Here is a 22,328-nt window from a genome sequence, read left to right as displayed (position 1 = left end):
TCACGGTGTTGGGAAGGGAGCCTGAGCCCGCCTCACCGTAACTGCAAGGTAGATTTTTGCCCCAAATTTACTGATACCCTTTGTTATTCTTAGTGTTTGAAAATATCTCTGAGACTTATGGGCCCACCCGTGTAATTCCTATGCAAAATCATATTTTGCCAATGAGGGCCCTGAGGTTGGTTTGCCAAAAAGCAGGTGACAGCGGCCACCTTGGAGGAGAGCCTTTCCTTGGGTGCTGGTACCTGAGCTGCTGTGGGGCACGGGTGGGCATGGCCTGAAGCCAGCCCCGAGGCTGTCCCATGTCCCGACCATGGTTGAGAACATAGGTTGAGTCCTGGGCTTTGGTCCCAGCAGGCTTCATTGCTGAAACATGTGGTTAGAGGGTTCCCTCCGGTAGCTCTGGAGGCAGCTCCTGCCCTCACCCTGCCCTGAGAACCTTTCTGCGCTTGGACAATTTTAGGCAATAATGAGTTAAAAGTTCATGGGTGCCCACAAGTCTCCACCGTGCAAGGCAGCTCCTCCACAGAGCTGCTCCTGCCCGAGACCTGTCCTGCACAGGATGCCCGGGGCAAGCGTTTCTCCCTGCTGATGGGGCCCAGGGCTCGTAACCAGCAGACTGTCAGGAATGTCCCGCTGTGCCAAGAAAAGCCTGCTCGGCTGAAATCGCCTGGTGTCCTATTTTTAGAGGTGAACGTAATCATGCTGTGCTTTCTCACCGGCTTTGCTTGTTGTTACGTTCCTCTGCAATCTCTGCTGAAGCAGGAGGAGCTGCGAGGAGGCACGTTGCTTGAATTTGAGATTTGCTGGTAAACTTGATAGGACGGCGTGTGGATTTCCCCGCCTGCGCCTGCCACGGGGCTCCATCAGGGCCGACCCTGCTGCATGCTGACCGGCAGAAATGATGGAGACTGGGCTTGGTCTTACTCTTCTTCTGCCCCACTGTGGCTTTTCTGCGGATTTTTGGCTCCCAGGGTCAAGACGGGGCAGTAGATGTGGGGCAGGGGTGTGTGCAGAGCCGAGTGGGAGCGACCTGCTGTGATGGAGGATGCTTGTGGGTTATGGGGCTGAACCCCCATGTGGTGTGTGTCCATAGGGTAGGAGTCTCAAAGGGAACAGGGCGCTCCCAGCCCTGGGGACATGTGCTCATTCCCTTTCTGTGAGGGTCACTGGAGGAGAGAGAGGATTCAGGCGGCCAGCCAAGTTCACACAGACCTCCAAACTGTCAAACTTAAGTCCTCGTTTCAGCCAGTCCTCCAGGAGGGAGGATACCGGTGGGTCCCTATAATACATTTGATCTTGATTGCCCTGGTTGCCTGAAATGTGTTCATCAAAGCACATTTAAAATAAACAAACAAGGAAAAGAACAAAAAGCCCAAGCAAACTACTTTTTTTTGGCCTTCTTGAAGATGCTGAAGTGATGGTGGGTAACTTCCGCTCAGGATCTTCTGTAGGTTCTGTCTTAATGACAAGTTGCTTCAATGAAGCAAAGCATTTTCTGGATTTCAGAGTACGAAAGAAGAGGCAATCTTTTTTTCTTTCCCCAGATGGAGTTCATTGGAGTAAGCCAGCTGTCATTCATCCATGACCTGGGACCGAAGGGCATGTGAGTTGTGAGCTGTGGCTTTGTGAGTTGTGGTTCACCAAGAGCATGGCTTTATAAATATTGTTCAAATTGATAGCTTTCCTTTCTCGCCAATAACCGGAGAGGATATTGCCATCTGGCTGTAAGAATGTATTAATGTTCAGACAGAAATGCTACAGCTTTGGGAAATGGCCTTAGGAGCGGTCTGCTCTGCGAGATGCGGTCTGCAGCCCATCAGCTGGCTCATCAGGTTTCTCCCCTTCCCTCCCCACAACCTTTCAACACGCTGCTTCTCCTGTTTGTGCTATAAAACAGGGCCTTGCATTTCCTAAATCTGCTCGATTTCCTTCTGCGGGGTTATTTTTGCCCTTCTTCCAGCTTCCAGGGCAGTGGCGCAGAGGCTGCTCAGGCACGGCTGGCGGTGGCAGGAGCCATCCCTGGGTACAGGGGCTGGGGGGTTCAGCGAGCGTCCTCCACCCGAGAGCTCCCCCTGCACCTCCAGGTGAGCCGTGCCACCCGTCCTGACCGTCTTTCTGTCCTTGCAGAGAAGGGTTGATCATGAAGCGCTCCGGGGGCCACCGCATACCTGGCCTGAACTGCTGCGGCCAAGGAAGGATGTGCTACCGATGGTCCAAAAGGTACTGCTGGGACGGGCGAAGGTGGCGATGCTGTGGGCTCCTGGGGCACACATGAGAAAATCCTCATTTGTTTTTTTTTCCTCCCCAAAATTCTGAGAGGGAGATTCTTGCTTGTTTTTACAAAAGCCACAGATTTGCAGGTCATAAAGGGTCCATAAGCTATTCCCCCCTCACCCACCTGTGTGGAGGATGGTGGGTTTTTTTCTTCTGCTTTGCAGTCTGTAGAAGGGACGTATTGCTCCAGAGGAAAATCGATATTTCACACAGCCCCGAGCTGGCAGAAATGGCAATAATCCCCTGGTCTGTACCCAGCTTTTCCTGCTGCGGGAGCACCCGGGGGCTCCGTGCCTTTGGGAGGGGACATGGCTGGTGACACTGCCCCGGCCAGACTTCAGCCTGGTTTTCTGAGCTTCCATTCCTCAATTTGCAAAAAGAAAATTGATTAATTGATAACACTATCTGGGCTGCTTTGGAGCTGGATGAAATCAGACGTGACCTGCAGCAGTAAGGAGCTCTGTTTGGTGCGATTAACCTTGGAATTAAATATGTTGCCTCTTCCTTATTACTGCACGTGTTTAAATGCCGGTGTTTTCATGGGAGTTTTCACAAGCCACCCCATTCCCATGTCCCTTCCCGCTGCAGACTGGTGTGACTTACTGTCCTCATCCCTTTACCTTCAGTGGTCGATCCCGGTGTATCCAGGGCTGCAGCGCAGGGAGGGGGGTGCTATGGAAGAGTACCTGTGTTATCAGCTGGCATCCAAAAAATGCAAGGGGTATTCCCTGGATCTTGCCCTTTCCAGGCAAATCTTTCCTTTTGAAAATCCAAGTAGCACGTATCTGCCTTCTAGCAACAATTTCTTGGTCTGTAAGAGCTTCCCCAAGTATTATCCGCCTTTGGATTTTAGCATCGCCAATGGGCAGTTATTAGTTTATCTTAAAAAATTCTGTTTTCCAACAAAGTCTTTCTGCATACTTGTGAAGAAAAGGTCCTATTTCTTCATAGTCTTTCCAACATTTCTTAATGTAATTTTACAGAAGATCTCTATAATGAGTGCACAAGGCAATGAAGATGTGACCTCCTTCCAGGTCAAATCATTAAATTGTCTTCAGTTCTTGTTTTTGTTCTATGGAAAAAAAAAAAAAGATGTCTTTTCCTCTCAGTGCCCCTCAGTTAACTCTTCCCTAAGTTATGCAGAGCTCAAGCTTTAATGGGGACAGTAGAACATTCAGCTCTGATGGATCTTGATTTTCCTTTAGAGCCTAAAAAGGAGATGGGAGACGTGTTTGAGTGGGATTGTGTGCAGAGTAACACCAGAGGGCACCGAATCCCTGCCACGGCCTGCCGGGACTGGCAGCGGGTGCATCAATAAATAAGCAATTAACAGTAATATTTCCCAGAGAGGGTTATTTCAGTGAAGAACTTCAGGACACGTCAGCCTGGGGGCAAGGCTCCACCCAAGCATGGGGAGACTGCGGCTGTCATTTGCCCACAACAGCTTTGGTGTAGGCGTTGGGATTTCATACCCCAAATTAATTTCACTTATCATAGGAGGTTGGGTGTGTCATGGCCACGGGAGCTGTGGAAAGGGACACGCAGGAGGACAGTGGGGTGATGCTGTGGACAGGCACGGGCAGGACTTCTCAGGCATGGAGAACTGCCTGGGAAAACGAGAAAGGGGAATGCTTGGAAATGTACTTTTTGGAGGATGTTTGGGGGTGAAATTATGGGGCAAATGATGAGGTGAAGTATTTGGGCACTAAATGAGGGATGATGCTGGTATATAACTCTTTCAGGGCCCTGAAAGAAAAGAAAAAAAACAACAATGGGATCTGGAAGTAGATGAGGAGCCGAGGCTGTTACTAAAGATACAAGAATGAACAGATTATTGCAGTATTTTCTGTTGCTTTATGTGTTTCTGAGTGTGCAGAAGAATGAGGCGAAGGTCTGGTGGCGGAGACCTGTGTGGGACAGAGGGGGCCGGTTACCCCAGCTACGCTGCAGGGGGAGAAAAAATTAGAAATGCCATTCACAGTGAAAAAATGTGGTGTTTTTTTTTTCCCCAGAGTTGCCTTCAGGCTACGGTATTTATGTAAAACCTGCCGGTCATCTCTCATCATGTGTTTCTAACAGGGTGCCTGTTGCTTGGCAATAAAAGCTTTCCAAAATGCCTTGTTCATATATTTTGCTAGGAGTGAAAATGATCCTAGCGTCATAATTAATGTTAGAAATGTCAAGTAACTCCCTTATTGCCTCTAGGTGTAGCATACAGGCTGAAGAAAAATCTGGGGTGGAGGAATCCTTGTTGTACCTTGCCTGGTGCTGGGGCACCTGGCTGGGAGGTTCTCATTGATTGCATTAGACGTGAAAACCTGTGTTCAAAGGCTTGTGTAAAAAGAAGTCGTGCAAATAACTCTTGTATTGAATTCAAACTCTTGTATTGAATACAAGTATCTTGTATTGAATTCAAACTTATTACCCAAGTTCATAGAATAGGCGCTTTTCTGCTCGGGAAAACCCTACTCTGGACCATCCCCCTAAAAAGAAATTTTGCCTTTTAGTTGAACGCTTTCCTTTCACTGACAAAGGAAGCACTTTTGCATTTTATTAGCTTTTTTTATGGCTCATGTTTTGAAAACCAGGATGTGTGAAATACAAGTTACCTGGTTGCTGTGCCCGCACAGGTGGCTGGTGGTGAAGGACTCTTTCCTGCTGTACATGAAGCCAGACTCGGGGGCCATCGCCTTTGTCCTGCTGGTAGATAAGGAATTCAACATTAAGATAGGCCGGAAAGAAACAGAAACGAAATACGGGTTGCAGATCGACAATCTCTCTAGGTAAGAAATACGTTCTTTGTTTAGATTTTTTTTTTTTCCTTTGCTTTTGCTTTTTTAAGGAAGAGTGGATGCATGGATGCTGTGTCCTGGCAGGGGTTAACAAGGCGCTGGAGCTCAGCTCTGGGCAGCTTCTGGGGCGTTTATACCTGCTGGGGATTTGGCCTGTAACGCTGATTATTTCCGATGTCTTAATGAGGCATTTGGAGCCTCAGCTGCTGTTTGTCCATCCTTGTGGTTATTGCTCGGGCCTGGGGGCACGGTGCACGGTCCAGTCGCACGGTCTGTTTTTGCAGCAGTTGCTTACGGTAATTTTGTAGGCGCTCTCATCCTCTGTGCTGCAAGCAGGGACACGTTCCTCTGCATCCCGACCAGAGTATTACCCAAAAGACATGCTAGGTGGGATAAAGAGGCATTTAATATTTTTATAGTAGTATAAATTCATTTTAAAAAAAAATAGAGAATTATCTGGGTACAGCTCTCTTCCAAGTTGAGCTGGTGCTGTTCATTTAAATCTGGGATATTTTTTCATGCTTGGCAGAGCAATACTGTGATAGTCACTCAGATCAGTTCAGTGCTGATTTATTCTTCTGCAAACAAAACAGCAAAGACCCTTGCTGTTCCTTACTTCGTGCTTAAATAAAATAGGTGCATTTATCAACATGTGTAGACAGCGAGGAGCAGCCCAATTAAGTGTACGTGGCTTCAGCGTCCTGCCCCACACACTGTCTGTTTTACAGGTCGCTGATTTTGAAGTGTAACAGCTACAGACATGCCCAGTGGTGGAGGCAGGGCATAGACGAGTTCATTCGGAAACACGGCAAGGACTTCCTCACGGAGCATCGCTTCGGCTCATATGCAGCCGTGCAGGAGAACACGCTGGCCAAGTGGTGAGGACCGCGGCGAGGCTGTGACCATATCGCCCATGGGCCTTGGGTTACCCACAGCAGGAGCAGCACATGCCTGCCTGCAATAGCCCCGGGTCTGGGGGATAGAGCTGGTGGCGTTCGGTAGCTGTAGGGACTGATGATAATTAGAGAAGTTGGAAAAAATGAGGCTTTCTTCACCGGAAAGAGAGTAACAGTACTGGTGACAGGGGTGCTTTGATGCTGTTAGGGCTTTGCATCACAGCTAATGGTGTTTTGAAACATTGAGTTTCATCTGAATTTGAACACGTTGGGTATTTATTATTGTGGTGATAAAAAGGGTGTTTTGATGCACGTGTAATTGGCAGGATGCTTACGAGTTAAAACCAGAACTGCTCTTTCGTCAAGATATTCCTGAATTCAATTTTTTCCCAGTTTCTGATTCTGGAAACGCTGTTTCCTAAGGGTTTAGGCCTTTGGGCTCCAGCTTGTAAGCCCACGGTAACACAGGTGCTATTGAAAACATCTGCCTCTTTGGCTGCTCTCTTCTCCATAGCTGTCTCCCAAAGCAGCGCTGCTGCAGCCTGTCCTGCCCATGCTCGTCTGTGACCCACCGATGGTGTGGTCATGTCCTTCATGTTCTGAAATGCGAGATGTGTCCTGCTCACCACATTTCCAAGGCTGATTCTTATTCTGTAAGGCAGCATTGCCCTTCCAGGCACCATGGACATGTTGAGATGCAAATGTCACTCATCTGGTTGAAGAGCAGCATCAGATTCAGGCCTTGCAGATCGGCTTTGCAATGAAAGAGAATCGGCAAATGCAAATTTGGGTATAGTCTAAGGGTGACTGGGCCTTGTGCACACAACAGTCCCACAAGAAATCCTCCTGTCCATAACTATAACCTGATTGCACTAAGCCATTCTCAGAAGCACCTCAAAAAATTGACTCGAGCTGGAAGCAAACCCTTGCAGTGCTCTCACTACAGCTTCTGCCTTGCAGCAGCCGCTGCCCAAATAGTTTCCATAAGTCAAAGCAAACACCACTCCGCCATCCTTTCCTGAGAGCCAAAACTAGCTCGCACATCAAGCAAAGCCCAGGAATATTGTGTATGGTTGGCAGAAGTACTAAGTGGCACTTAATAATCTCTTATTGTGCTGTTTCATTAAGCTACTAATAGCAGCGTGACATTCTCCCTACGTGTTGTCCTAATTCTTGAAAATAGGTTTGTGTTTGCTTTTGAGAAAAGAATGTAAATGGCATTAACACAGAACCCTGTCAGTTTTCGGCTGTGGACTTTGTTTAATGAAGGTGGAGGAAACCGAGATCTTTGTGCTGTGTTTGCTTTTACAGGTATGTAAATGCTAAGTCGTACTTTGAAGATGTCGCAAATGCCATGGAAGCTGCTAAGGAAGAAATTTTCATCACAGATTGGTGGTTAGTACTTCCATGTTTGGATGTTGACCAGCCGTCTCTCTTGGGACATTCCCGACAATGCGGCACTGTTTGGAGGCCCTACAGTATGGCAACTAGCCGCGTGGCCAGATGGTTTGGCAGCACACCCAAACATCTCCTTGTGTTGTATTCAAAGGCCTTTTCAGGAGGGTTGGCAGCAAAAGCGCATGCTTGAAATCAACAGCCTGGTTGTCTCCTTCCAAGGAAAGGCCTGAAATTGCGTGAGGGCACCACCTGAATTGCAAATGTTATGGCTTGAGGTGCTCATCAGGAGTGTAAATCACTGCAAAGCCAAGGGACAAGAGTGTTTCTCAGTGTGTAAGGGAATGCGGACACTCAAACCCCTCCGACAGTGCTCTTCCCATGTGATCCTCCATGGGACCCTCCTTTCACCTCCTTCTCAGTGTTTTGGGAAGCCTCATGCCAATGATGAGAACGTCTTGGGGGGGTGGTGGTGGTTTTGCTCTGCTCTTAAATGGGCCAGACAATGGAAGGGGAGTTTTGTCATCCCTTCCTTGAACTGTGTGGCTGCCGAAGGACCTGGCTCTGCCCACTTCTTAAATAGTAATTCAGTATGTTCACGCACCGCTCTGGTTCCTGTTTGAGGCAGAAGAAGGGTGTTCACACAGACTCGGGGCAGAGTTTCTTGGCTGGATGCCGGTTGCGGTTGCCCATGTCTTGCCTTTGTGGAGGTTAATCTGGCTGAGCCAGTGTGGACTTTGGGGATGGGATGGTAGGGCAGGCTCCCAAGACGCGGCTGAGGTGTCCTCTTTAACCTTGGGCATGTTTCTGTGCTCCTCTTTCTCCATCTGTAAAAGGAACCTCTTGCTACTAATTCACTGCCCATAGGAACGGGGAGGATTAGTTCTTAGGTGGCAATTATGAGAAAACTAAACACAATGTTAACATTTACTGGGGTAAACCTGTTTCCTAACATGACCACAGGTAAACCCAGTCCTCCTGGATCCCCACGTGCAACATCAGGTAGCAATGCAAGAGCATCGCATTTCAGCCCTGTTGTCTCTTAATATTATATTCAGACAATTGTTAATGTATCTTGGAATTGCAAAATTTACCTTAAACGCCAAGTTTCAAATGAAAATGCTGTTGTCAGAAGCATGTTTTTACGATGTAGCAATATGCTTCAATCAAGCACAAGTTGCCATGCCCAGTACAAAAAAAAAAAAAGGAATAAAATTCTGTCACCCTCCTTTGCAGGAGTTAGATGAGACTGCTTAATTATTCCTTGTAATGCTTAAAGCTATGAATCAATAAAATATCCTGGTGAGAGATCATATTGCTTTGTCTTTAGGCAGCAAGGAAAATTCAGCGCAAATCTATGCTACTCAGATAGCCTAAGTGCCAGGAGAACTGAAATCCCACTCTTATTTATTTTTATGTCTTCACATTTCTTTCAAATCTACTTTGGGATGTTCTTTTGTTGCATCTTTCTTTCATAGATAGAGTCCAAGTTTCCCCATTTATACATCACTGTTCAACTTGGTCTCGTGGGTTGTTGAATACAGAGATGAATGTGCGGGACACATCCCCTGCCCTCTGTAAAGCTCTGTTATTAAAAAAACAAAAGAGCATGACGTTGGAGAACGCATCGCTCTGGGATGTGAGCCTTCACATCCACTTTATAAAAACTTTGATTTCATTGCTTCCCGAGTTGATTATTTAGGCCAATGCTTTGTTTGCAGACTACATACGCTGTGTTTTTTCCACCCCTTTATATTCTTAGGCTGAGCCCTGAAATCTTCATGAAACGCCCCGTTGTGGAAGGGAATCGCTGGCGGCTGGACTGCATCCTCAAGCGGAAAGCGGTAAGTGAGCTCCAGCTGCAACCTTCACCCTGCAGAGAACCTGGTTCCAGGGTCACACTGGGACTGGAGCGTTTACACCGTTGGTTTTGGTAGGGATGAGAGTTAAAGCTGGCCAAGCCTCATTTTGGGTGGCCTTAGAAAACTGTGTGCTTTGATTTGCCCCCCCCCCCTCCCCGTTTGTGTTTGGAAGAGCTCGGAGGCAGAAGGGTAGATCCTCCAGTTTCCCCTCGGAGTCCTCAGATGTGGGTCACTTTAGCCTTGCATTACGACTGTCCCAGCTCCCGGTGGGGTCAAAGAGCTGTTGCTGTCCGGTGGTCTCCTTGTGGCCTATGTAATTTAGAGGTACGGGAAAGACTAAGCACTTTCTGGTGGCCCTTGGTAGGTGGTTTGTACATTATTGTGTTCTGCAGATCCTGTCTGTCATTACCACGTATTGTGTCCCTGTGCTGCAGCTTTCCGAGCTGAAGCTGTGAAAGGTCCCCTCAGGCTGCCAAGAAGATCAGAATGCCATTAGCAAAAAGTCACTCGGTATCATCCAGAGGTTCCTGCTAACTCACCATAGCCTTCTCATCTGGCTTTCCATACTTGATACGTTGCATAGGTCCTTGCTGCAACTGAACTCCAAGGAACTGATGTTCTTGCTGTTCACCCATCGTTCCTTGCTGTAGTAAGGAAGTGCCTGTTGACATTGAATATCATCCGAGTGTCCCCCCAGCCACGTTAGTCCTGCTGGAGCCCTTCTTGCCTTTGTCCTGCCCAGACCAAGATGTCCAAAGCTCTTTTTGCCATAGCTCTTTCACAGCTGCTACCATTGGTAATAACAAATTTTAGTGGAGCATAAGAAAGGCCAAAGCCAGAAATGTTTTTGTGGTTTATTATTATGTTTATTTCCAAGGGTAACTTATATGATTAGAAAAGACCTTATTTTTTTGGTAACTGGCTCTTACTACCTGTGTGTCTCCTGGTTTTCTTTGTTCCTCTCCACCCCTTTCTATATTCTCATGGCTCTGTGGCCACTAAGAGGAGGAAGATCAGCTGTGCCCTCCCTGCACGTTCCTTCTCAGGTGGTGACTCTGGTTATGAGGGTCTTGGTGCATTGCTGTGGAGAAGGGATGTGGGGAAAGGGCTTCAGCGAAGTGTGAAGAAAACAACAAAAAAGAAAGTGTAGAACCACAAGTGGCATCACATTCCCCAGAGCTGGGCTGCGGTGCTCAACAGGTTTACAGGGAGGTGACAAACATGACTCAGGGACTTGGACTCCTATTTGCATTGCTGTGTTATCTGAGTTAATAAATGCTCATGGTCAGTAAGCAAATGCTTGTATAAACTTGATAAGGCTTTTTCCCCCCCCTCTGTTTTAATTTTTCCTTCTCTGCTGTTCCTTCTGAACAGAAAAAGCTCAGACCTGCTGTTGACCTGGTGCCTTTCCTGGCACTCCTGGTCAGGATGCTGTGCTGTTGCGTGCTCTCTTTTCTCGTGCAGCGCTTTGAGATACGAGCTGTAACTACTAGCTCTGTTTCTCTTTTCTTTAAGCGTTTTCATCTCAGAAAACAGTTTGTTTAGTTGCTGGTTGTACTGTGCTTTCCAATAACACGTCTGTATCCAGACTACAGAGAACATGTTTCATGGAGCCAAGAGAGCCAGACGCAGGAGCTGAGCGTGAGGTGTTTATGGATGTGGACTGTACGTCAGTTGTTCACCCAACCCATGATAACACCGGTGTGGAAACAGTAGTTTGCCCCACGTGAGGGGTGAGTCAGGAAGGGAAGCACAGCCAGGGAATTCTCTTGAACTCTTGATGTGGCAGAAGAGCCGGAGTCCAGGTGGATGTCCTGAAGTAGTCTTTGACTCTCTTCCCTTCCAAACTACTCACCGTCACAGTCCTTACCCATTCCGTGTGCCTGGAAAAAAAAAAATAGTTTTTTGTATCTGACTGTAGTTGATTTGGAAGTAGTCTTATTTTCTGGCAAATGAAATGTGGCCACGGGGCATGCTCACTGCATGGAAGGATTTGGCTTCATTTGTCATGTTGACATGGATTTTCCTATGGCTATAAATACCTTGTAAGAGTGAGGAGTGTTTTAAGGTTAGTTCCTGGAAATACTTGTCTGCTGTCTCACTTGTGGCATTTCTTTGGTTTGGCAGAGTGGTCGGCAAACTGGTGGCTCAGTACCGGGGCAAGGCTGTCCGTTATGTACTTATAGTACTGCCTTGGGCTTCTCTGGGTGCAGTGGGCAGCAGAATATCATCCACAATTTGGAGACTGCTCAAACTATCAGTAGCAGCTTTATGGGAATAGAAGCTTAAAAAGCTATGGAAAGTTTAGGTCCCAAGTTTAAGCTCCGCTGCGAGATCTGAAGCTGTGCTGATTTACGGCAGCAGTTTCAGTGTCTGTCATCTGCTGAGGTTTGGGAAGTACTTGGCGGTTTTGAATGTGCTTTAGCAAGTGTCCTTAGAAACCCTCCTGCAGATACCATTCTTGTCATGAAAAGCACCATCCTTTTAGCACTGCTCATTGTAGCCCAGGAGCTTGTTTAGCTCTACCAGCAGGAAGAACTTGTTTGCTGATGTTGAGTTGGTTGCATACCCTTTAAGAGAGGGATGTCCATATGACCACACTGGTATTGTCCTGCAGAAGCTTTTAATTGTAGGAAAACCTCAGGGCAGCATGAAACAGCAGAAAACTGAACTTCAGTGGATGTTTGCAGTGTTGTTATAAGTGGAGTGAATTGCATTTGCAAAATTTTACGTGAAAGGGTGTTTAAAAGGGGCTCCTGTGGGAATGCTCTGTTGGCGGGCCTTGGCGTAGCTCAGCTCTTCACACACAAATCCAGGTACTGAGCCCTTCTCTGGAGGTTGAACAGTTTTCCTGAGCAGTGCGGGTCCTTGCATATTGTGAGATCACGGTGGTGGATCTGGAAAAGTGCCATCAAGAACATTGCGGCCTTCCAGTACCTAAAGGGTGCCTACAGGAGAGCTGGGGAAGGACTTTTTACTAGGTCATGTAGTGACAGCATGAGAGGGAATGGCTTTAAACTGGAAGAGGGCAGGTTTAGATTAAACATTAGGAAGAAGTTTTTCACTTTAAGGGTGGTAAGGCACTGGCACAGGTTACCCAGAGAGGTTGTTGAGGCCCCATCCCTGGAGGTGTTCAAGGCCAGGCTGGACGTGGCCTTGGGCAACCTGGGCTGGTGGGGGCTGTCCGTGCCCGTGGCAGGGGGGTTGGAACTCAATAATCTTCAAGGTCCTTTCCAACCTAAACCATTGTATGATTCTATGTAACCTCAGCCTGGGTTTCTGTCTCCAGGCGCAGCGTGCTTGCTGCCTCTTAGCTTTACCTGCCGTCGGAAATGGACTGTACCTATTGACACATCTGCATGCCTTCTGTTTCCTTTTATTTCTGACAGCAACAAGGAGTGAGAATTTTTGTTATGCTGTACAAAGAGGTGGAGCTCGCCCTGGGGATCAACAGTGAATATAGCAAGCGGACGCTCATGCACCTTCATCCGAACATTAAGGTAATTGCGCATCGGGCAGCGATGAAGGACATTTGCATTCATTTGTTCTTGGTAGCTAGTGCCGACCCTCAGTGTAGTTAGGCGTGAACTGGAAGAACGGCAATTCCCACCATTGCTGTGGGAATATGAGAATCATCCATACAGTGATTACCACATCTGGCAACTTCATTTCTTTAGGTTATAATTGAACATAAAATTGCTTAGTTTAGACTTGCCAAAGCAACTATTCATCTAATTCACAAGAAACATATTTCATGTGACAAGTTAATGGGGTTACATCAAATGGAAAATTACAATTTGAGAATGTTGTCTCATTTGAGCATTTCTGTTCATATATAGATGACAAGAGTCAACACTGGATGTTTAGCATTCCCATGAAATGAAAGTAAATGAACAGCATTGCGCTGTCCTGTGCTGTTACGCTGCTGCTCTGCCACCAAGCAGAAAATGAGTAGTGGCATGCAAACTAGTAGATAAGACTAGATCCAGTCTCTTGAAATTAGAGACACATATATTTTAACGAGGAGGAAGATATATGTTATTCATGAGGGTGACTAACAAACTGCTAGAATAATATATTTACTGTCACTCGATCAGTTATCACAGTGAAGGGAAGCATCCATGCACCATCATCTTTGCAGCAAGACTGGAAGGTGTAACTGGAAGATATGTGCTAGCTGTGTGAGAGGTTTTGGGAGCAGCCAGGTGGAACTCCATAGCCTTTTCCCCAGGAAACTGGTTTAATGGCTCTCCTCTAAAATTAAAAAATAAAACTATATACTGTATGCTTAGATATAGAAATCACTTTGCCATAAACACATTTCAAAAAGAATCTCATAAACAAACGTCAAACAACTTGCTGATTTTAAATGCGGAAAAAAACATGCCAACTTCTCATTTTGCTTATGTAGTGGCAACAACCAAAGAAGTGAGTCAGATCACCAATATGTTGTTTTCTTTTAGAGCGGGCTCTGTGTTTGAAATTTTAGTCGAGCTATTATAGCTCTACTGAAAGCATGATTTTATTTGTTGAAACAGTTTCCTTGACTAGAGTCCTCTTATGTTGTTGTAAGTGTGACCTATCCCAACATCACTAACTGTTGCTGCTCAGGAATACCTGTGTTGTGGGGAAAGACCTGCCTGCCGGTAAGGCTGACCCCAACTCAGGGAGGTTCAGTAATTACAGCAGTCTTGTGTGGAGGCATCTTCTGAAAACTCCAGTGTTTCCCCCTCATCCCAAGCAGCCAAAAAAAAAAAAAAGCTGGGCAGTGCTCTGGCTGGAGGTGTAAATTGGGCAATGACACAGAGCTTGAGTGCTGCTTCTCTCCCCAGGTGATGAGACACCCGGACCACGTGTCCTCCTCTGTGTACCTCTGGGCCCACCACGAGAAGCTCGTCATAGTTGACCAGTCGGTGGCATTTGTGGGTGGCATCGACTTGGCGTATGGCAGGTGGGATGACGACGAGCATCGCCTGACCGACGTGGGCAGCGTGAAACGAATGGTGGCGGTGAAGTCGGTGTCGACGACCAACCTGACAGTAAGTGAGCTTGCTCCAGCTGGTGGCCACCTTCAACATCTGACCGTGAGGTCTGCGGTGGGGATGAGCAAACTGTGTCCACTTCTAAGCACAGGGTGGTGTTTAGGAGGTTTAAAGAGGAATAGTAATGAGATGGAGGCAGTATCTGAGCATCAAATGACTCTTTAGGGCTAGGTCCTGACCAGCCCTTGCTAGGGCATGGAGATAGACATCTGGGTTTCCCCTGGAGCTTGGACCAGCAGTCACAAATTGGAGGCTACATTCTTAACAAAACTTAACTAGAAGTGCACCGTAGGCACTCAGAGTGCTCTTGACTTCTGGATACTCAGGCCCTTAGCAGGTGCCTTGCTTGCTGAGATTTCTGCTAGCCTGGATCTGTACGCATCCAGAGATCTCCCAAAAAATGTAGAGAGGTTTAAATTTATAGGAGTTTCAAGGGGAGTAATAATCCAGAGTAAATTTACGGGATTGAAGAACGTACTGCTAGCGTTAATGGATTTTTCTGTTGACTGCCTCCTCGGTGCAGACTCTCCCTCAAAAGTGTTTATGGTTCCCACCAAAGTGTGTCTTTGTCACAGAGCAAAGTTTGACTCATGGCGTTTCTGGGCATTGATATGCATGATCACCTGTACCATACATCACCTGCAGCAATGTCTTGTGTCTCTTAAGTCTGCAGCGGAGTCGTCTGAACGTATCCCTCTGCAGTCGCAAACTCTGTCCCCAGAAAGCCACTTGTTCCAGAGGAATGCTGATGACACCTCAGACATATCAAAAATGAAAGGAGTAGGAAAACCCAAAAAGTTTTCAAGGTTCAGTATTTACAAGCATCTCCATAAACACAGCATGCACCACGCTGACAGCGTCAGCAGCATAGACAGTGAATCAAGTAAGTAATGTTTTTCAACTAAACATATATAAGTGTGTGTGGAGGTGGGTGGGTGGGTGTACATGCAGATTCACATAATTTCTAGGGTAATGTGTTCTTTGTAAGGAAGGAAAGTTGATGAATTTCTTAACTCTCAGAGTAATAACTCCGTGTAGTCAATATGTAAATTTGTGTCACTGCAAAATATACAAAAGAGTTTTAAGTGGATTTGCATTTAGTTAATAAGCAATTGTCATTAGCTATCAGATGACATGATACAGTGTACGTGATACTTAATGTTTATACTGCTGGAAATTTTTTGTTCTGCAAGGGAGAATTGAATCTTTAATTTTTCAACTTGTATTTATTATAACAAGCAAAACAGTTCCTGAGTGCCACTATCCCCTCTCATAGGCTAGCATTACCTAGGTTTAAATCAATTCACTTAAATGGAAATATTTCCAATTTACCCACTTACTAGAGAGGAGAGGCTATTCAACAGTTGAAGATTTCAATGCAGCTTTTAATTCCCCACATTAAAAACAGCTTCAAAGCTAAAATCACAAGGATCTGCTTGACGTTTGTTCTAGCGCGGAGTCCTTCCTGAAATCTGTTCCTGAAGTCCTCAGCTCCTGAAGCTGTATATTGCTCACAGTGGGAACTTACTTGAGTTTCCATCGCTCCCTGCAGATCTTACTCCTGCCTCTGGCTGGCGGCATCCTTGATGAAGCCTTGCTGGAGCATCGTTTGCCTTGGCTGCAGTCAGCTCAGGACATAGCTATGGCTTTGCTACTTCAGTATATCTGGTTTGAAAACCAGCTGGGTCTTGAATTTGGTCCTTTGCCTGGTGGTCACTTACCATTTCAGCGAACTGATGTTTCTTTGGAGCTCCTGTCATGTAGGGTATCTTCAGACAGGATTGGACACCAGTGTAGCAGAAGTGGACGTGAGTTTTTGCCATAAATAGAGCATCTTGACTTTCTGCAGGTTACTGTAACTCCCCTAGAAGTCAACCGAATATAATCCAGAGTTTAAAGCCCCATCTGAAAATGTTCCATCACCATACTGAATCCAAACAGGGGCTCGCTGAGCCTCAGGAGGGTAAGTGGAGGAAGGCAGAGGTGCAGACCCCTTCAGGCTTTAGCTGCCGATGTTTTTTGCATTGTAACGATGGTGAGAGTTAGGTTGGGTGCCAGGATCAGCCTTCGCTGCTTGTTCTCCTAGCATCCTTAGTACCCCTCTGAGGGCATCCTAGCAGAAGGGCCTTCTCCAGAAGCTTAAAAAAATGCAGCATAAATAAATAAAAACTTAAAAAAACCAAACACTCAACAAAAACTGAAACAAAAAAACCCAAAGAAATTTTCAATAATGACATCGGGGAACAGTTGAGGAAAAAGCTCTGTTTCTGATATATAATTATTTCAGCAGTTCTCTTCCTGTGAAGGGAGGGACTTGTTACTGGAATGGGGAACTTCTGCACTGGATATTTTAAAATAAGCCTAATGGCAGAAGACAAATGCAAACGGAGAGAGGAAGCAGCAAAGCGGCTGCTGCCAGACCTGTGTTTGGATGAAGTCTTGGGGGGCCTCTCCTTTTGCCCCTTATTGAAATCAGTGAAAGCATACCTGATTGAGAAAGGAGTTGGGTGGTTGTAGAGCACTGAGCTCTTCTGAGCTCTGGACGCATGGTGAAAGGACCTGTTTAAATATGGTACCTCATCAAGATGCCTTTGAGTCCTGGTTTGGGGTGAGGAGCAGTTCTTCAACATCTTCCGCTTGCTAATGCCTTCCTCTAAGGTGTTAATTGCCAATTACAAAATATTGGTTAGAAGGTAGTGGCAGGTAACAAGGAAGAGATGTATATGCTTCATGGAGATGAAGTGCGGTCTTCCCTGTGGTCACCTCATGCTCATTCATGAGTCGGTGTACAGCCATCGAAGCTCAGTACATGGAGCATGTTTCGGCCGCACATCATGTCCCACCCATTCCCATTCCAGCCCGCAGAGTCAGTGATTCCCCAGCTCCACCTGGACTCTCACTAGAAGCTCCAGCTTCCCACGGCAGCCGTGGTGCATACCTGCTGCATGGCATTTTTGGCATGGCTTGGCTCTGCTCGGCTCGGTGGGGTTGCAGCAGCACTGGCAGGGCTTGCTTCGTGCCAACTGGTCTTGTTGCGCTGCTGCTGATGTGTATTTTGTTGACCGTTGAAAGGGGGTGGGTTTTTTTTGTGCTAAGGGGTTTTCATGGTTACCTGGTGATGGAGTTGGGTTAGGAGAAGGCTTCTGCTCTTGGCATGTTACTGTGCAATTATCGCAATAATATTTGGTACAGTGGATGAAGGCTGCTCTCAGGGTCAGGAAGTAATGCTTGTTAAATGTTTATGGTCTCGGCCAACATTGTTGGTTTTCTTAGGAGAGAGGAAAAAGAGTTCATGCTGGACCTAAAATAAGTGTTCTAGAACAGTGATCCTGTTAGGAGGGACAATCCCTGTCTACGGTATTTTAAGCTATTTTTAATCACCATCAGTTTGGAATTCGGGATCCATATGTTCAACATGTAAAATTGTATCAAAAGATTATATTGGTTTTTGGAAAAACAAAATCAAACAAATCCCGCAATACTTACTGAGGGAACATGAGCTTTTGCATCATCTCATTCTAACTAATAAAGACTAGAGGGGATACACCCAGCTGTAGCAGCAAAATAATAAACCCTCTAGCAGAGAAGTTGGAATTAGTTCATCAGTATTGTAAAATATATTAAGTAGATGATATATGTGATGTTCCTGTACATATATCCACTAAGGGCAGTCCCAGCTGGGAGTGGACTGCCCCACAGTAATATTTAGGTGTCATAGGACTGTGGAAAGACAAATGATTATAGCGTGGGTTTTTAGTCTGATGTAGAGAGTTCATCATCTGCTTTTTGTTTCCATAACAGACTCCTATATATAACCTGTCCTGATTGTATAACAAATATTAAAATAGGGAAGAAAAAATACTAATATGCATCCTTTGAAAGGAACAGGCAGACTAGGGAGAAAACAGCTTCAGCCAACCAGGACGAGCAAGTCCCACCAGTGCTTTTCTGTGGCAGCGAGTCTCTCGCCAGCGGTGTGCGATGGACAGCTGTGACTTTGGAGCGTGTGTTTTTGTTATCTTGTTCGCCTGTGACAGATAAAGGATCCATCCGCAGCTTGAAGACGGGTGTTGGTGAGCTGCTTGGGGAAACCAGGTTCTGGCACGGAAAAGACTATTGTAACTTTGTCTTTAAAGACTGGGTTCAACTTGACAAACCTTTTGCTGGTAAGTGCCTTTGCACCCTGGGAGTCATTACATTCCCCCAAACCCTCTTCCGCATCTTTTCAGTCTCAAGCCATATTTTTTCCTGCTTCTGAGCCAGAGCTAATGAGGCTATTTTGGTTTGGCTGCTAGGAAGAAGCAGCAAAACTCCCTTTGAGAGGTTGTAGGGCCAATTATGTGGTTATGGTCCATGGACTTGGACCGCAGGTGAAGGCATGGTAATTCATCTGCCCAGCCCTTGGTGCCATGTCCCAGGAACTTCAGTTTGAGGAGGGGGGCACTGTGCTTCTCCACGTTCACGTCCTTTGTCTGAGGTCCAAACGTGCTTTCCTGTCCCGTAGACTTCATTGACAGATACACCACCCCGAGGATGCCCTGGCACGACATCTCCTCCGTGGTACATGGCAAAGCGGCGCGTGATGTTGCCCGTCACTTCATCCAGCGCTGGAACTTCACCAAGGTGGGGCATGGGCATCTATGCTGGGGGCATGGAAATAAATACAGCCCCTGCCTCATCCACGTGCCCTCTGTAGGCATGCATTTTATTTTTATGTTATTCTGCTATCTTGCAATCTCTTCAAAGTTTTTTTGTTTCTTTTTTCTCCCTGGGCAGATTATGAAGCCCAAATACCGATCCCTGTCCTACCCGTTCCTGTTGCCGAAGTCTCAGCAAACTGCTAACGAGTTGAAGTATCAGGTGCCCGAGGCTGTTCATGCCACGGTCCAGGTGGGTGCTGATGGTCTCCTGCTCACACACTGGCAGGAGAACTTGTTTTGCATCTTCCCAGCAGGAAGTGTTGATGCCTGACAGACCTTCTGCAGAACTTGAAAATATAAAATTAAGAACTGTTATTTAATTTAACTCACAGCATAGGTGGTAAGGTCCTCAATTGCCATAAAATAATGCAGTTCTTTCAGTAGAGATGCATTAATTTATACCTCCGTCTTTGAGGTAAGGGGACTAAGCTGTGTGCAGTACTCAAGTTGTGGGAACACCATGACTTTGTAGAGCTGTGTAATTTTTCTGTTTGTTTTCTACTGCGCTTCTAACGTTTGTGGTTTGAGTTTTGGGAAGGGCCTGATGGGTTGAGGTTGCCCACTGAGTATTTATCTCAGATCTTTAGAGCAGTCTACCAGGCTCCTGACGCCTCGCTCAGACAGGTAGTGGTCAGCTAGAACCCAGCGTTAAGCGGAGTCTCGGGGCTGTTGCTTTCTGCGTTGAACTTCATCTGCATTTTGTTATGCAGCCACTCAGCCCTGTGGGTCCTCTGCAGTTCTGCACAGTCAGCCCACAGTCTCGTTTGTGACAATCATCCTCACAGTCATAATTGCCAAGATACCTATATTTAAGAACCCAGTTAGCTATGTTGAGTGCATATATTGACTATTACTGTTACCCAGCAGAAACGTGGACTTGTTGAAGAATTAATAAGTCAAAATAGTTATGCTGAAGCAGCAAAACTATTGTGTGTCTCTGTGGATGAAAGATGTATGAAATAAGAGCAATTAGACCAAAACCAGGAAAAATGCATGCCTTTGCTCTTCGTAAGGAGTGGTCCACCCAGATGACAGCAACGCTTGGGGAAGCTTAGTGTAACAAGATGCATTTTTCTGGGTTTGTGGGTTGCCAGGGCATTGTCTGCTCCTCCCCGCGTGGTGTGAGGGATGGCCAGCACGGCGATCTTGTGTCATGGATCTCGGGCATTTTACATCAGCCTCCAAAACAATACTCACAGCTTGTTGAGAAATAGCCTTGCTTTCGGGCATCATCGTGCTTCCCCGTGGCTGCAAATGCCTGCCTGGCTCTGTCTGTGACACCAGATGTTTGGGAAGTTCTGTTCTCATGGAAGTGAGAGGGTTTGTGTCCCCTGAGCGCGCTCTAACCACAGGATAAGCCTCAACTTCTAAATTGTGAGGCTTGCTGTAGCAAAAAAAAAAAAAAAAAAAAGTTAAGTTCTACTGATTACAGAACTGGAAGCAGTTCCCAAAGGAGAAACTGAGCACGGTCTAGGTCCGACTTTCCTTCAGTCCGTACCGCAGACCTGCTGGCTCAGGGCATCGGGCCGTGGGAGAGGAGGATGGAGCTCAAACGCTGACTGCTGAATGCTGCGTACAGCAGTGCTGTGTGATGGGTGAGCTCTTAAAAACTAACCCCATCACAACATCGTTGGGGCATGGCAAATAACTGATGTGTTCCAGGATACAAAGGGTTGTTCTCGGCGATGGCAGAAACGGTTGGAAAGAGAGCGGGTTTGTCTTGTAAATTATTCATTTGGAACCACCTCGCTCATTTCTAATTTATGTCAGATTGCAGCTTTTAGAGACCTGTCGGGGGAGTCCAACCCTGCATAAAGCGACATAAATAAAACACTATGGTGTTAGGCTGAAAAACCATTCGCTGCAATCTACCAGCCTTCCCGGGGTGAGGAAGACTGTGGGGCAAGAGGGTTTGCAGCACCAAGCTCGGTAGAAGCCGTGAGAGTGTCTCCTCTGCCCAGGCTGGTGCACCCTGCCTGGGTGCAGATCCCTTGGCCCCAGGCTGCTTGCAGCTGGGTGATGATCTCCAGATGATCTCCTCAAGCTCCGAGGCATGGTTTTGCATGCACGCACTGTGATTTTGGCTGTCTCCCCCATAATGCTCACACTGGCCTGGTTTCCATCGATCCCCGTGTGACACAAGTGCCCTGAGCATCCCTGAAGTCCCTGCTGTGGGTCAGGGAGCGGCTTGGGCTCTTCTCCTGGTGAAGGTTTCACATTTGGCTCCTGCAGGAGCAGGAATCCCTGCGTGGCTCCTCCTTTCCTGCAGCCACGGGAATATCGACCTCCTGCCTGTCTGACATCTTAGTTTCAGACCAGAGGGCTGCAGGTGCTCGCGTCTCTTTTCAGTACTACCGTCCACTGCAGAAATGAGCAGATACCCCAAAATCTTTCACCGACTTTTTTGTCCAGAGCGACTAGAGCAATATCGTTCTTCTTCTTGATATTGAATCCTTTGGCTGGCCACCAGCCAAACCCGCGTTATCCTCGTTTTGGTGCTTTGTAGGGACTTTTTAGGCAGAAGTTACTGCCTCGAGGTAAAAATCCAGCGTGCAGTGGCTGTCACTGGCTCTGGGGTGACTGAAGAAAGTCTGGCTGCCGGTTTTCTTGTTTCTGAGCTAGTTTGCAAATCTGTCTTCAATTGTGGGCAGATCAGAGGAAGGGAAAACACAAAGGATCTGTGGGGATTGCAACGTTGCTGCAAGCCCGAGCCCCTGACCTGTCAGCAGCAGATTTGGACCTCGTTGTACCATCTGGTTTTGCTCTCCTTTCTCAGAGGAGAGGAGCAGGAAAGCATTTTCGGGAGGGTGGGGATAGCAGGAATGGCACTGACAGGGGCTTTCCCCAGAGCAGGGCAGATGAATGTGGCGTGCATGGGAACCGATGTGGAGGTACGGGCTGGGAAAGGAGGAAAGGACCCTGTCGGCTCCATGGGTTGGTCGGACATGGTCTCTCATCCTCTTTCATTTGAACTTTTGGGCTTTGCTCGCAATAGCGATGCGATTGCACGTTGATTTTTGCAAGAGTGAAATAGCCGTCTGCCAAAGGCAGTGCCAGGGTTTTTTTTTCCATCTCTCTATTTCTATTCCAGAGTTTGCAGTTATCAGCCAAAACCAGCGCTGCGAAGGACGTGACGTGGTGAGGCAATACCCAGTTCCTGATGTAAATACAATGAAAATTTAATGCTCTGGCAATGGCTAATGCCCTTATCTCTTTGAAGTCTGCGTGAGAGCTTGCATTGTTCAGGATTTATGCACTATCCCACAGCAAACATCGAATTTATTGCTGTTGTATCAGTTAAAGAAGTTAAAGAGATGACAAGCCCGGCACAGCACTCGGCACTGCTAACGAGAGGCTTGAGGGAGAG

At 46.8% G+C, this 22,328-nt stretch overlaps 1 protein-coding gene across 3 annotated transcripts in view; it reads left to right on the top strand.

The window, feature by feature from the left end:
• Positions 1-22,328, top strand: part of PLD1 (phospholipase D1, phosphatidylcholine-specific) — a 45,460-nt gene that overhangs the window by 8,783 nt on the left and 14,349 nt on the right. The window contains exons 6-18 of one of the 3 annotated variants that reach the window (XM_009884443.1): positions 1,545-1,603; positions 2,128-2,220; positions 4,905-5,057; positions 5,795-5,944; positions 7,274-7,357; positions 9,120-9,201; positions 12,609-12,719; positions 14,052-14,262; positions 14,935-15,144; positions 16,111-16,224; positions 18,299-18,427; positions 18,766-18,884; positions 19,038-19,151. In XM_009884443.1, the coding sequence (XP_009882745.1) occupies positions 1,545-1,603; positions 2,128-2,220; positions 4,905-5,057; positions 5,795-5,944; positions 7,274-7,357; positions 9,120-9,201; positions 12,609-12,719; positions 14,052-14,262; positions 14,935-15,144; positions 16,111-16,224; positions 18,299-18,427; positions 18,766-18,884; positions 19,038-19,151 (1,629 nt within the window). Of the gene's footprint in view, positions 1-1,544; positions 1,604-2,127; positions 2,221-4,904; positions 5,058-5,794; positions 5,945-7,273; positions 7,358-9,119; positions 9,202-12,608; positions 12,720-14,051; positions 14,284-14,934; positions 15,145-16,110; positions 16,225-18,298; positions 18,428-18,765; positions 18,885-19,037; positions 19,152-22,328 lie in introns of all 3 variants that reach the window. The other 2 variants (XM_009884445.1, XM_009884444.1) reach the window with 2 other exon arrangements.

The sequence above is a fragment of the Charadrius vociferus genome, unplaced genomic scaffold, assembly GCF_000708025.1.
Source record: "Charadrius vociferus isolate BGI_N301 unplaced genomic scaffold, ASM70802v2 scaffold104, whole genome shotgun sequence".
Lineage (NCBI taxonomy): Eukaryota > Metazoa > Chordata > Aves > Charadriiformes > Charadriidae > Charadrius > Charadrius vociferus.
The sequence above is the reverse complement of the archived record's forward strand: the minus strand, read 5'-3'. Positions and strand labels throughout refer to the sequence as shown.